We start from the raw sequence: 13,255 nt of genomic DNA on the forward strand, positions 1-13,255 counted from the left end.
GGTGTCACACCTGACCATGCTAAGTCTTACTATTCCTGACTCTGCATTCAGGGATCACTCCTGGTAGACTCAGGGGACCATCTGAGATGCTGGGAATTGAACCCAGGTCAGTTGTGTGCAAGGCAAGCATCCTACTGGCAGTACTATTGCTCCAGCCCTAACCAGACCTTTCTTAATCTGGGAAAGAGTAACCATAAGCACCATGGGTGAATGTTATGCAGAAGTCTTTTTTTATTTTTTTTGGGTGACACCCAGCAATGCACAGGGGTTACTCCTGGCTTGCACTCAGAAATTACTCCTGACGGTGCTCAGGGAACCATATGGGATGCTGGGAATTGAACCAGGGTCTGCAGCATGCAAGGCAAATGCCCTACCTGCTATACTATCACTCCAGCCCCGAAGTCTTGTCTTTTAAAGAAGCTTCTTTAAAGCTTTTTGCAAAATTGATTCAAGGCTAATAATTCCCTAAGTTGTTGTCTGTACCTGAAGCTCTATATTATTTTTTCAAATTGGAGTGATAATCTAGTTAGGAAGAGTACCCTTGGTGAGGTATTTGTTTCATTGAGTTTTTTTTCACTATATCCCATCATTCTCTTTGGGCTCAGAGAGTCTCATTTGATAGATCTGCTGTGGATCTAAGTGCTTCCCTTTGTATGTAAGTTTCTATTTTGATTTGCTGCTTTCCATATTTTGTCTCTAACTTTGACTTTTGTCATAGGGATTTTAATATGTCTTGGGGTTTTTTATTTGGGTCTGCTTTTGCTGGCCTCTTAGATCTTTGTTCCTGCACTCTTCAATTCAGAGATTCTTAGCTATGATTTAACTAGTGGTTCTTCATTGAATTTACCTTCCTGTTCTTCATGGACTCCGAGATTGTTCCTCCTGACTTCATCCCCTAGTTCTTTGGTGAGCTATCCTTTTCAGAGTTTTTTTTTTCTATCTTCTGCTTTTCTTTTCTAGAGGTGTCTTGTATCTCATTTTGGAGCATGTCAGCTGCTGTCATTCTGATACCCAGGCCCTCTATTGCATTTAAAAAATTATTTTTTAATTTGGGGTGGAGTGATAGCACAGCGGGTAGGGCATTTGCCAACCCAGATTTGATTCCTCTGCCTCTCTCAGAGAGCCCGGCAAGCTACTGAGTATCCCACCCATACGGCAGAGCCTGGCAAGCTCTCCATGGCGTATTCAATATGCCAAAAAATAACAGTAACAACAAGTCTCACAATGGAGATGTTACTGGTGCCCGCTCGAGCAAATCGATAAACAATGGGAGGACAGTGCTACAGTGCTATTTTTTAATTTAATTTTTTAATGTCACTATTATTTTCCATTACCGAGCCTTCTGGATTGTCATTTCATTTCTTTTTTTTGGGGGGGGGTCACACTTGGCAATGCACAGGGGTTACTCCTGGCTCTGCACTCAGGAGTTACTCCTGGTGGTGCTCAGGGGACCATATGGGATGCTGAGAATAAAACCCGGGTCGACTGCGTGCAAGGCAAAAACCCTACCCGCTGTGCTATCTCTCCAGCCTCAATTGTCATTTCTCTTTTTTTAAATTACATTTAATTTTCAAACACCAATCCTACCACCATTACACCTTCCCACCACTATATTTTCATCCTTAACCCCAGACCCTGTCCCCAAAGCAGAACTGAAATTGTTTATTTTGTATTGCTTGTTATGAATAATCCACTAAAAAGGAAACAAAAGGTTTTTTAGAGGAAAGTGTGTGAAGATTGTTGAATTTCAACCAGGAGCTATTAAGTCCTTCTATAAGAGATTAGTAACATGTTGTTAAAGGTTGAGCCTTATGTGCTTATATCTATATCTGTATAAATATATTTCCCCCTAAGATTGGTTGCCTTTAAACCCAATCAAATGGATGTGTTACTCTTTGTATATTTGTGGTATGAAGTATGAGATGTCCAGGGATAGATTGGTTCATGGAGAGCAGCAGTGAGCATGACGGGTTTAAGTTCTGGAGATTTTTGGCTGCTGGGTCTGGCTCCATTGGGGTGGGGAAGGGCCTCATCGCCCCCTTCTGGGTTTCCCTAGTGATTAATGTATTAACACTCATGCACGGGGTCCAGTGGCATGGCTATGGTGTGTGGAGGATTGTCACTTCTGTCTTCGTACCTCATTGTGTTTTGTTGGCTCAGAGTGCTGTCGAGCATCCTAAATACGGTGCCACAAAAGTCATTTGCTGAGAGTTTACAGAATTGGTTGGTACTGGTAGAACCTTCTGTGTTATTATTTGAGCTCATTGAGCGTGTGGGCTTCTCTACGTCCTCCCCACTGTTGTTTGCTGTTTTCTTGCTGTGTGGAGGTGAACTTTGTGGTTATCGTTCCTGTATATGTGCTGCCATGTTAGCCACGTAGCTCTTTGCTCAGGAGATGTGGAGGTGGCCTGCTATGAAGATGGAAGAGGGGTCGGGGGACACAGCCTTAGTTTTCATCTGAGGATACATAGTCCTCAAAACATGAACTGTGCTCTCTTTGGGTGATTGGTAGAGAACAACTGTGCCAGGGGACAGCATGGTCCTTCTAGTTGATGAAGTTTTGCTGCCTTTTCCATTTTTCCTGTGTTGGTCTTCTCTTTCCTTCTCCGGCATTCTTCGGAGAAGGAAAGAGGCAGCCCTGTAGATAGTGCGTCACCCAGACTTCTTAAATTTCTCCCACTTGTGACTCCTTATTGCCCAAGGAAAGCAACATGGGTGGCAATGCTCCGAATTTATTATCTGGTTGATTTTGAATTATTTTTTTTGGTGGTGCATGTTCAGAAACCTTCAGTGTGGTCATTTTTCTGTTTTGCAGCTCCCGCACTCCATTATGCACCCCCAGATATGGGATGGTGACCTAAAGTTTAAGAATCTCGACATTGGTCAATGTAATTTGTTATATGTATAATCATTTCATTTTTACATCCAGGCTTCCTCTAATTCTTCAACACCAACAAGAGATAGAAGCAGAACATCTTCATTTACAGAGCAAGGTGATGAAGGTACACCCAATAGAGAGGTAAGTTTGGAATTTTTTTCTTTCATAAACTATCTTAAGCTTCTTATTGCGAACTATCACATAATACTACTATTGAAAGCAAAACAAGTTATTCTGATAAGTCACATGTGTTTGTAATCAAAGAATAAGTATGTTGCTAATAATTTCTAGTCTTTTTTTTTTTTCAGTAGTTACATGCTTTTTTTTGGACCTTCAAGTGCTTAGGTGGCCCAAGGTTCACTCCTGGTGATTCTCTACCAGTCTGGGGTGGTTCAGTATGAGGGCCTGAGGACGTGGTGCTGCTTAGGTTCTGCAGTGCCAAGGACCTCTGCAGTCATCCAGCGGTGCTGGAGGCCCTGCAGCACTGCACCTGATGATGCCCAGGGGCCATGTGGTGGTGGTGGTGGTGGTGGTGGGGTGGTGGGGGGGATGACAAAGGGGACAAAGAGGCCTGTGTCTTAGCCTCTGGGCTTTCTCTCAGACACCACATACTCATTATTCTTGGTTTGCAGAGTAGTCATGCTCTAGTAATGTGTTTTCTTTGTGAGTTTTTACTTGAGAGAATAATCTGCTATGTTGTGAATATTTCAAGTTTTCAGAATAGAAGTTTGTTGAGCATGACTTTGTATGGGAAAAGGTTCAATATTTTTAGACTAGTGACTGGAAACTGTGAAGTCAGTTGATTCTATGTAACTTGCAGATGGCCCTATCATTCAGATGAGATGTTTTCCCCCCACTCTTTCCACTTTCTCTGAAGTATGGTGCAGTTACAGAAAAGAGAATAAAACAAATGCATAAAACAGAGCTGCTTATTGCCACCACCAGGCAGAGAGAAGGATTAATGCTAGCACCTTAGTGCTCTCTTCCTATTGCCACAAGATTAACACTGTCCTGACTTTTTGGTATTTGCTTCCTTCCTTTTCCTTGAGTTTACCACTTAAATAAGTATTTGAGATGTAAATCCTATGCATTAAGCTTTTGGTTTGTTTTCAGTTTGGGGCTGTTGTTAAATTAGGTTACTGTGTGCTGCATTTATTTTGGTATGTGTTTAGAAGTAGAATCATAGGGCTGATGGTGACATATGATCCAGTAATCCCTAGCATGTTTAAGAGTGACTGTAGAAATTTACCTTCTTGCCAGTTCATGGAAACTTCTAGGCAACAGAATTTCATTTCTTACAGTTCTCGATGCAGGGTGGTCTGTGATCAAAGTGCCAGCAGGTTTCTGGTAAAGGCTGGTTTGTGCAGCTGTTGTCTCATGTCCTGGCACAGCTTCTCCTTGGTTCTAGAACCTAGGGAAAGATGGTGGTGGGAGGGGCAGAGTTTCTTTCCCTTTATATGTGATTTCCTTGTGATCACATCTCTCAGTTCCTTCTGAAGGTTTCACCCTGAAATATCAAATCAGGGATTAGGGCATCACATACTAAAATTTGAGAACACAAGTGCTTAGTTATTCTGGAATGCTTGGTTATTCTTACTATTATTTTTCTTTTTTCTTCTGATTTTTTGGGTGTGTGTGTGTGGGGCTGGGGGGGTGGGGTTTGGGCCACTCCTGGAAGTGCTCAGGGGCTATTCCTGGTTCTCTGCACCCCTGGTGGTGCTCAGGGGACCGTATATGGTCCTGGGAATTTGGACTGGGTTTGGTGGGATGCATTTCAAGTACCTTAATGCCCTGTACTTCCTCTCTGGCTCCTATTCTTTTTCCTTCCAAGATTTTCAGATCTCATAAGAGCAAATTCAAAACAAACAAGAAAAAACACAAGGACAACAGAGCTAATAGAATAAAATAACTTAAAAATTTTCAATTAGTTTCTTAAATTGAATCACAGCAAGATACACAGTTACAAAGTTGTTCAGGTTTGGATTTTGTTCTTGTAATGTGTCAACACTCTTCTCTTCACCAGTATACATTTCCACCAGAGTACTCAGTTTCCCTCCCCACCTCCTTCCCTGCCCCCTGCCTCTCTGGCAGGCAGTTTTCTTCTTTTTTCTTTTTCTTTCTTTTGCTTTTTGGGTCACACCCAGCAATGCTCAGGGGTTACTCCTGGCTCTGCACTCAGGAATTACTCCTGGCAGTGCTTGGGGGACCAAATGGGGTGCTGGGAATCGAATCCAGGTTGGCTGCATGCAAGGCAAACGCCCTACCTGCTGTGCTATCACTCCAGCCTCTGGCAGGCACTTTTCTTCTTTCTCTCACTCTCTCGCTCTCTCTCTCTTTTTCTTTCTCTTTTTGGGAATTATGGTTTGTAATACAGATACTGAAAGGTTATCATGAATAAATCACTTTAAAACAAAACAAATTAAATCCCTCGTAGATAGCACAATAAATTATTGTAAGCATTTCAGAGTATAGTTTTTACATTCAAAATTAGTGACGTATCCGCCATGTCTTTAGCGCATACTATTATTCACAATCACAAATCGTTGATTGCCTCGAGCAGGCCCCAGTAACGTCTCCTTCATCCTAGCCCTGAGATTATATTCAAGGCTCTTTAGGAGAATGAGACCCATCATTGTTACTGGTATTTGGCATATTGGGTACGCCATGGGGAGTTTGCCAGACTCTGCTGTGTGGGCAGGCTACATTCGGTAGCCTGCCAGTTTGTCCAAAGTAGGAATGAGATAATAAGATGTCATAATAGGATGTTGCGGCCACTCGGTTCCGGGAGCTGGTTTTCATAGTCTCTGAGTCTTGGCCGTTGATGGGATTACACGGCGCCAGGGGGCCAGTTGGTGGGTGTGACCCCCGCCTACTGGAATTTGGAGGATCTGGGTGGAGGATGCTCGGCCCAAATCCGAGTAGGCTTGGAGATCTTGGCCCCGGAACCCGCGTGACTTTGTCCCTCTGCCAGTACCTTCATGTGTGCAGAGAGTGGTCTCAGCATGGTGGTGGCTGGTCCTGGAGGTCTTTGACTGCCGGAGCCCTGGTCGGGGCAGGGAGGAAAGCTCAACCCGCACCCCTCCAAGGGGCCCTGGCAGTGAGGACAGTCAGGCGCATCATCCTATTATGCGAGGACATCCTATTATGACATCTTATTATTAATGTAATAATAATTACATTATTATGTAATAATAATACTGTTATTATTAGTGCATAATTCGACAGAGTTGTATAAAAGTTTAAAATACATGTATACTTTCTTTGCAGTCTTATTTTCTTTGACCTTATTGGTAGTTGCATTTTATTTACTTATTTGGACCTTCATGTAGTAGTACTCAGAGGGTCCAGGGTCACTTTTAGCAATATGGTTTGATGCTTAGACCTGGGCTGGTCATGTGGTGCTGGCTGCTCAGGCCACGTTATGCTCAGAAAACCCGGGTCTATGAGGTCCAAGGAATGAACATACTATCTCTTGGTATAATTCCTTTGAGGCCTACCCTTGTATAGTACGCTTCAGTGCTTCATTTGTGTTTTATTTGTGTTTCAATTTGTGTTTCATTTGTGTTTCAATTTGTGTTTCATTTGTGTTTCAATTTCAATGCCTTTTCAAGTAGTTTTGTTTTTGAAGATTGGGCATAAGACTAAAGAGAGAGAGTGAGAGAGGGAGACAGAGAGAGAGAGAGAGAGAGAGAGAGAGAGAGAGAGAGAGAGAGAAGAGAGAGTGTATAAAGGACTCTTGTCTCTCTGTTTGGCTCTCCCAGGCCCTATGGTGCTGGGGGCCAAGGCATCATCCCCACTTTGCATGATGCAATACCCAGTGTTTGGAATCAGCTGAATCAGTGGGGTTTTCTATGCTGGCTCAGTCACTTCTGACTGAGGGATCTCTGAATTAACTTGGATTTAGAGACTCATACATTTCACAGGTGCTGGGCCTGCTTTCCACTACTGAGCCCCAGTGGTATTTCAGTCTTTACTATAATTTAACACTGAAGCTCTCTGAACCTATCACTGTCACTGTCACTGTCCTCCTGTTGTTCATCGATTTGCTCGAGCGGGCCCAGTAACATTGTGAGACTTGTTACTGTGTTTGGCATATCAAATACGTCACGGGTAGCTTGCCAGGCTTTGCCGTGCGGGCAAGATACTCTCAGTAGCTTACTGGGCTTTCCGAGAGGGGTGTAGGAATCGAACTCGGGTCGACTGGGTCGGCCAAGTGCAAGACAAATGCCCTACCCACTGTGCTATCTCTCCAGCCTCCTCTGAGACTAGTTTTTTTTTTTTCTGTTGTTGTTGTTTGTTTGTTTTTGTTTTTGCCTTTTGGGTCACACCCTGGCGATGCACAGGGGTTACTCCTGGTTCTGCACTCAGGAATTACTCCTGGCGGTGCTCAGGGGACCATACGGGGAACTGGGGATTGAACCTGGGTAGGCTGTGTGCAAGGCAAACGCCCTACCGTTTGTGCTATTGCTCCAGCCCCCATAGAGCCTAGGGTTTTTTTTTTGCTTTTTGGGTCACACCAAGCGATGCTCAGGGGTTATTCCTGGCTCTGCACTCAGGAATTACTCCTGGCAGTGCTTGGGGGACCATATGGGATGCCGGGGATCAAACCCAGGATTGGTTCGGTCGCGTGCAAGGCAAACGCCCTACCCGCTGTGCTATCGCTCTGGCCCCCTAGGTTTTTTGTTTTGTTTTGTTTTGTTTTGTGTTTTGGGTGAGAAGTATTTTATTATTAACTCAGTCTTTTTATTTTTATAGTTCTGTTGAAATTCTCTAGTTCTCCTGAGTCAATTTTGGTAACGTGTTTTTCTAGGAATTTGTAGGTTATCCAAGTTTTCTAGTTAGTGGGCATACAGTTGTTCATAGCATTCTCTGCCAGCATTCTCTGTAGCACTGTCCTCCTGTTGTTCATCGATTTGCTCGAACGGGCACCAGTAACGTCTCTACTGTCAGACTTGTTGTTACTGTTTTTGGCATATCGAATACGCCATGGGGAGCTTGTCAGGCTCTGCTGGGCAGGCGGGATCACTCTCAATAGCTTGCCAGGCTCTCTGAGAGGGATGGAAGAATCAAACCCAGATTGGCCACGTGCAAGAAAAACGACCTACCCACTGTGCTATTGCTCCAGCCAGTTGAGGTATGAGATTTATTGATCTTTTTGAAGAACCAGCCTTTTATTCCACCTTATTGTAGAGTTATTAGGCCATTTCCTTAGAGTTGATGTGGCGAGTTTTTTTTTTTTTTTTAATTTTATTTACAGGGTTGGGCCCACAGCTCCATGGGATCTGTCATGTGATTATAGTTGGATCCAGTTAGGGATCAAGGTCAGGCAAGGCACGTGGGAGAGAAACAAGTACCAGCTCTCTCAGTCCAGGTGCTGTGGGCCCACACAGGTAGTCTATCCAGAGGGAGCTGTGAGGTGACTGTGTTACCTCTACACTTTCAGAGAAGTCAGTGGCCTGCGGCTTCTTGGTGGGTGGTTGGGGTGGGGGAGCACAGCTTGGCCACCAGAGCACAGCCCTGGCTTGAGTTCACTCTGCTGTGGCTTCTTGATGAAGGGTGCCTCGTCTCGATTGTGGATCCGATAGTCCCGGAACTTCTTCCTGTCCTCCTTGAGCCTCTCCCCAGCAAGTCAGATGGTACGTTCCTCCACTCATAGGCCAGCTGATGTGCTGAATGCCCCTTTCGAGCTCCTGCCTGAGGTGCACATGCGTTTGGGTGGCCTTCCTCTGGTTCAGGACTGCGACTTCTCCATCCATCTTGCACACTTGGACTGTCATGGCCTGGCCATATCCTAGTGCTGTTTGGGAGTCTATCTCTTCCAAAGTGACCTGGACAGGGAGGTCGCAGAGCAGTGGGTCCTGCACCACTGTGGTGAACCCCTCCTGGAACAGACAGCCACCTCTGAGTGAGGCAGTCTCCTCTTTGCCCTGTTCCTCCTGGGGTACCTTAGAGCGGGCTGCAGCCTGCCTCTCCTCCAGGGCGCCTTTGAAGCCGAACCCCACACTGCAGCCCAGGGCTCCCATCCGAGTTGATCTATTCGATCACATTTTTTTTTAGTCTCATGTGCTCTGGGGTTTATCAAAAATTCCTTGGATCTGTTGCTCCTTTCCTGATTTCTTGACCTAGTATCTTTCCCTGCATCTTTCTGAATCTTGGGGTTTCAGTTGGTGATTGGGGCTTGTCCCTTCTCCCCTTTCCTTCTCTCCTCTCCTCTGCCTCTTTGTTGTTGTATCAGTCGTCTCCAGGGATTGCGCACTTTGGTGTGGTGCCTAGGGAGTTGTGGCCCAAAGGATCATAATGCCAATGATGGTAATTGGTCTTACCGGTGGTGCTGGGGATCCAACTCAAGACTTTGATCTATTCAAGGCAGCTGCATATCACATAGGCACATCTCTGGACCCACCTTGGTTTGTTTGAGCTGTCTACAAATTTTACTGAGCTTTTGACTTTGTATAGACCAAATAGTTCCTGGTCTTGGATTAAAACGATTTATTCTGTGCTTTGAATTTCTGCATCTGCTGACTTTTATTTTGTTTCTTTTGCTAAGTACTTCTTGAATACATTGTTGCAAGTAAAGAGTAGACTGGACTTGGTAGACTTAATCTTGTGGTACTCTTAATCATTGTATATTACTCTGCCTGGCAAGCTAGAAACAGTTCCTTCTCTAAGTCAGAGAATTCAGATACTTGCTTAGAAGAGTCTAAGAGTCTAACTCTTGCGTACACTGTATTTTGTCCCTCCCCCAATATTAGAGACATTAATTCATTATCTTGGGGGCTAGAAAATTCCTTAGGCAGGCAGTAGGGTTTAGTTTGGGCCTGGAGCGATAGCACAGCGGTAGGGCATTTGCCTTGCACGCAGCCAACATGGCCGACCCGAGTTCGATTCCTCCGCCCCTCTCGGAGAGCCCGGCAAGCTACCGAGAGTATCTCGCCCGCACGGCAGAGCCTGGCAAGCTCCCCGTGATGTATTCGATATGCCAAACACAGTAACAACAAAGTCTCCAATGGAGACGTTACTGGGCCTGCTCGAGCAAATCGACGAACAATGGGAGGGCCTTTTTTAATTTTTTATATTTTGGTTTTTGGGCCACACTTGGCAGTACTTGGAGCTTACTTCTGGCGCTGTACTCAAAGATTTCTCCGAGTGGGGCTTGGGGGAACATTTGGTATGCTGGGAATAGAGCCTGGGTCAAGCCACGTGCAGGGCAAGCATCCTACCCGCTGTACTATCGCTCTAGCCCTTACTTTTATTAAATTTTTAAAAAAAATTTCAATTCACTTACATATAATTTTAGGGCTTAATTTTCTCTTTGAACCTTAGTCGAAAAGATCTGGTAAAGTTCCTTTTGATTTAGTGCTTCAACTCAGTACTAAAGTGGGTCTCTTGGTGATGCTGAAGGGAGGTTTTGAAAAAAGCTTTTGCTAGCTTGTGGCCTCCAGTTCTTTGAGGGCCTTTATGAGAAGCTGCTGTCCCTGGAGAGGCTTCCTGGCCAAGAACTGAACCAAACCTCATGTTGGCTCAGTGACTCGAGTCTGATGATAACCCTCCAAACCCACACTGGGGCCCTGGGAATAGATTGACTGGATAAGGATTACTGGGTCTAGAGGGAAGGAGAAAGATAATACCTTTCTCCAAATGAGCCTGCAAGTGAAAATTCTAAAACCAGTGTTTCAATAAAACTAGGAGTTGAATAGAAATTTACTGCTGATGAAATTAAAATAATAGGACAGTCTCAGTCTGGAAAGACTTTAAAACAGTATGTTTAGTAAGATAAGTAACAATTTTCTTTAAAAGGCTATAAAATTGTGGAGGAAAATAGGTCAGAATAAAATTAGACCTCATGGGTATGAAAAGGAACCAATTAGAAATCCTGAAAATGGAAAAAAAACTGACGTAAAAATATAAATCACAGTAAAACTCAGACTGGCCCCTGGTTCCAGTTCAATAGAGACTTAGGGATTTTTAAAAAGAATACTACCTCCGCCAGAACCACAGAGGTTGGAAGGAAAAATTCCTGTGAGAGTAAGAGGCGGGAGGGAAGATTAGATTGCTCCCAGCAAGCATCTGATTAGTTGTCTTCATAGATCTTTAGATTTTTGTACTGTGAACTGTCAGTGTGCACTGGCTGTGAACGAGGCTCTGGGCTCCGTCTCAGGCACCATGAGACCAGCTGATCAGAAGCCCTGAATTTGTGTCAGCTCCACTGATGGCTTTCGTCAGTGACCACACAGCTGGGGGAATGGGATTCTTAGCATACTGGGATAAGAACTAGAACAAAGTTTAGGAGGTCGAGTGAAGAGCCAGTTCTCTTGAAAGCGTTTTGAGAACCGATGCTGGTAAGGCTAGCATAGACAAAAGTGGCACATGCCAAGGACAACCATTAAGGAAAGGTTCCTTCAGCCTTGGGTAGTTGCTGGCAATGGCTGACTTTGAATGACTTTGCTTTTACTTGGAGATGGACTGCTGTATGAAGTTTTGTTTGGCAGCATCTTTTGAAATGTCTGGTCAGTGTGTTCTTTTTAATACTGGGCACCAGCTTTTATGTTTTCCCCCTAAAATTTCAAATGCGTTCTTAATTGTAAAATTTTTTTATTACTATTATTATTTTGGGGGTTTGGGGCCATACCCTGGCTGTGCTCAGGGTTTACTTCTGGCTCTGCACTCAGAGGTCACTTCTTGCTGGACTCAGAGGACCATATAGAGGGCTGGAGATTGAACCCTGGTCAGCCATGTGCAGACAAGTGCCCTACCCACTGTACTGTTTCTTCATTCCCATAAGTCAGTTTTTTGTTGTTGTTTTTGTTTCAGGGTCACACTCGGGGAGCTCAGGGCTTACTCATGGCTCTGTGCTCAGTGCTAACTCTTGGTGGTCCTCGGAGGACCTTCTGGGGTTCTGGGATTGAACCCAGGTCAGTATGTGCAAGGCAGACACCTTATCCGATGTGCTATCTGGCCTCATAAAGTCAATTCTTAACCAAGGAGTGCCAGTTATTAGCTACCAAGTATAAAAAGACTTAGATGTGCTGGTCCTCTCTCTCAGTAAATCAGTCTGTAATGTACAGCCAGCAAAGTCATAGTGAAGGCTCCGTATAATACTCAGCACTACAGGACTGAGAGCAAAGTGCAACTTTTTTTTTCTTTTTGGGTCACACCTGGCGATGCAGGGGGGTTACTCCTGGCTTCTGTACTCAGGAATTACTCCTGACAGTGCTTGGGGTACTTTATGGTATGCTGGGAATTGAACCCAGGTTGACTAAGTACAAAATGAACACCCTGCCCGCGGTGCTGTCGCTCCTGCCCTGCGAAGTGCAAGTTCTTGAGCCTATGTTGATGTGTGTCTTTATAGAACATCTGACTTGTATATACTATGCAGTATTAAGTTGGTGTTTCTGAAAATTTATTTTTTTTCAGCGAGATCCTGTGTCCCTTGGTGTAGCTTTTCTCAAGGCACCACTTACCTAACTCTAGTTCTGTCACAGCAAGAATGTGACATTGGTGAACTGTGAGAGCAGGGTCACCTGTATTGCCTGTACTTATCACGTGTGGGAGTAGTTCTGTGTCACTTTATCATGTGTAGATTGGTGTAACTTCATATCAGAATGTTTATTTTGATTATGATTTCTCATACATTTTCTCATGATTATTGTTAGTCTTTTGGGTAGTGTCTAGTTTCTGAAAGAAAGCTCAAGCAGCTTATTTCTTATAATGGAGCTTATCCCTAAAAATTTTTAGAAATTTCAGTATTAACATTTTTTTTCTTGTTGTGATTTGAAGGAAACTAGTTTTGTATGTAAGTACAAACAAGTGTTGAAAGCTTTACATGTGCCATTTCTCCCAAAGCGCCATGCTGTCTGTGAACGTGTAAGAAATGAATGGCTTTCCCTTGGTTACACTGAGGATTCGTGTTCATTACCATGCATTGTTCTCTGGTGTAGATTCCTATACCAGGGTGGTAGGCACATGCGGTGCCTATTGCATATATCATTTGTGACACCAGGAAACAAATTGTAAGTGGGGGCTCTGAGACCCTGACAGATGAAAGGTGTCCCTGAGCTTCTGTTGTGTGTAAGGGTGGAGTGGTGGTGGTGGTGGTGATACTGGCTACTGTTGTGTTGTGCACGTTGTGTGGTGAGAACACTTTGCAACTTACCCTTATGATTTGTTTTCATCATTTGTTTTATTTTCATACCTCTGCTTATTACACTGAATGAGACAGCTACTAGCCGGGATGATAGCAGAGCCTGCTTTTCTCTCTGAGTATACTATCTTTGCTTTGGATCCCTCCAAACATCCTAAAACACAGACTGACAGTGTGGTGAGTCCTTCCACCGCTTTCTGCATTCCCTTTGTAGGGAAGCAAAGCAATTTGGTAAT

General features: G+C 44.2%; 2 protein-coding genes across 5 annotated transcripts in view; one reads left to right on the forward strand and one right to left on the reverse strand.

Moving 5' to 3' along the window:
* The window catches only part of GOLGA4 (golgin A4), a 119,337-nt gene that overhangs the window by 11,795 nt on the left and 94,287 nt on the right, over positions 1–13,255 (forward strand). For 3 of the 4 annotated variants that reach the window (XM_056129093.1, XM_056129095.1, XM_056129096.1), the window contains exons 2-3: positions 2,930–3,019; positions 13,098–13,196. In XM_056129093.1, coding sequence (XP_055985068.1) covers positions 2,930–3,019; positions 13,098–13,196 — 189 coding nt within the window. The remainder of the gene's footprint in view (positions 1–2,929; positions 3,020–13,097; positions 13,197–13,255) is intronic. The other variant, XM_056129097.1, reaches the window with a different exon arrangement.
* LOC130037400 (U11/U12 small nuclear ribonucleoprotein 25 kDa protein-like) lies at positions 8,310–8,901 on the reverse strand. Its single transcript, XM_056129248.1, is given in 2 exon segments — positions 8,310–8,505; positions 8,507–8,901. Coding segments are annotated over 2 exon segments (591 nt in total).

The sequence above is a fragment of the Sorex fumeus genome, unplaced genomic scaffold (genome assembly GCF_029834395.1).
Source record: "Sorex fumeus unplaced genomic scaffold, SorFum_2.1 ptg000072l, whole genome shotgun sequence".
Classification (NCBI taxonomy): domain Eukaryota; kingdom Metazoa; phylum Chordata; class Mammalia; order Eulipotyphla; family Soricidae; genus Sorex; species Sorex fumeus.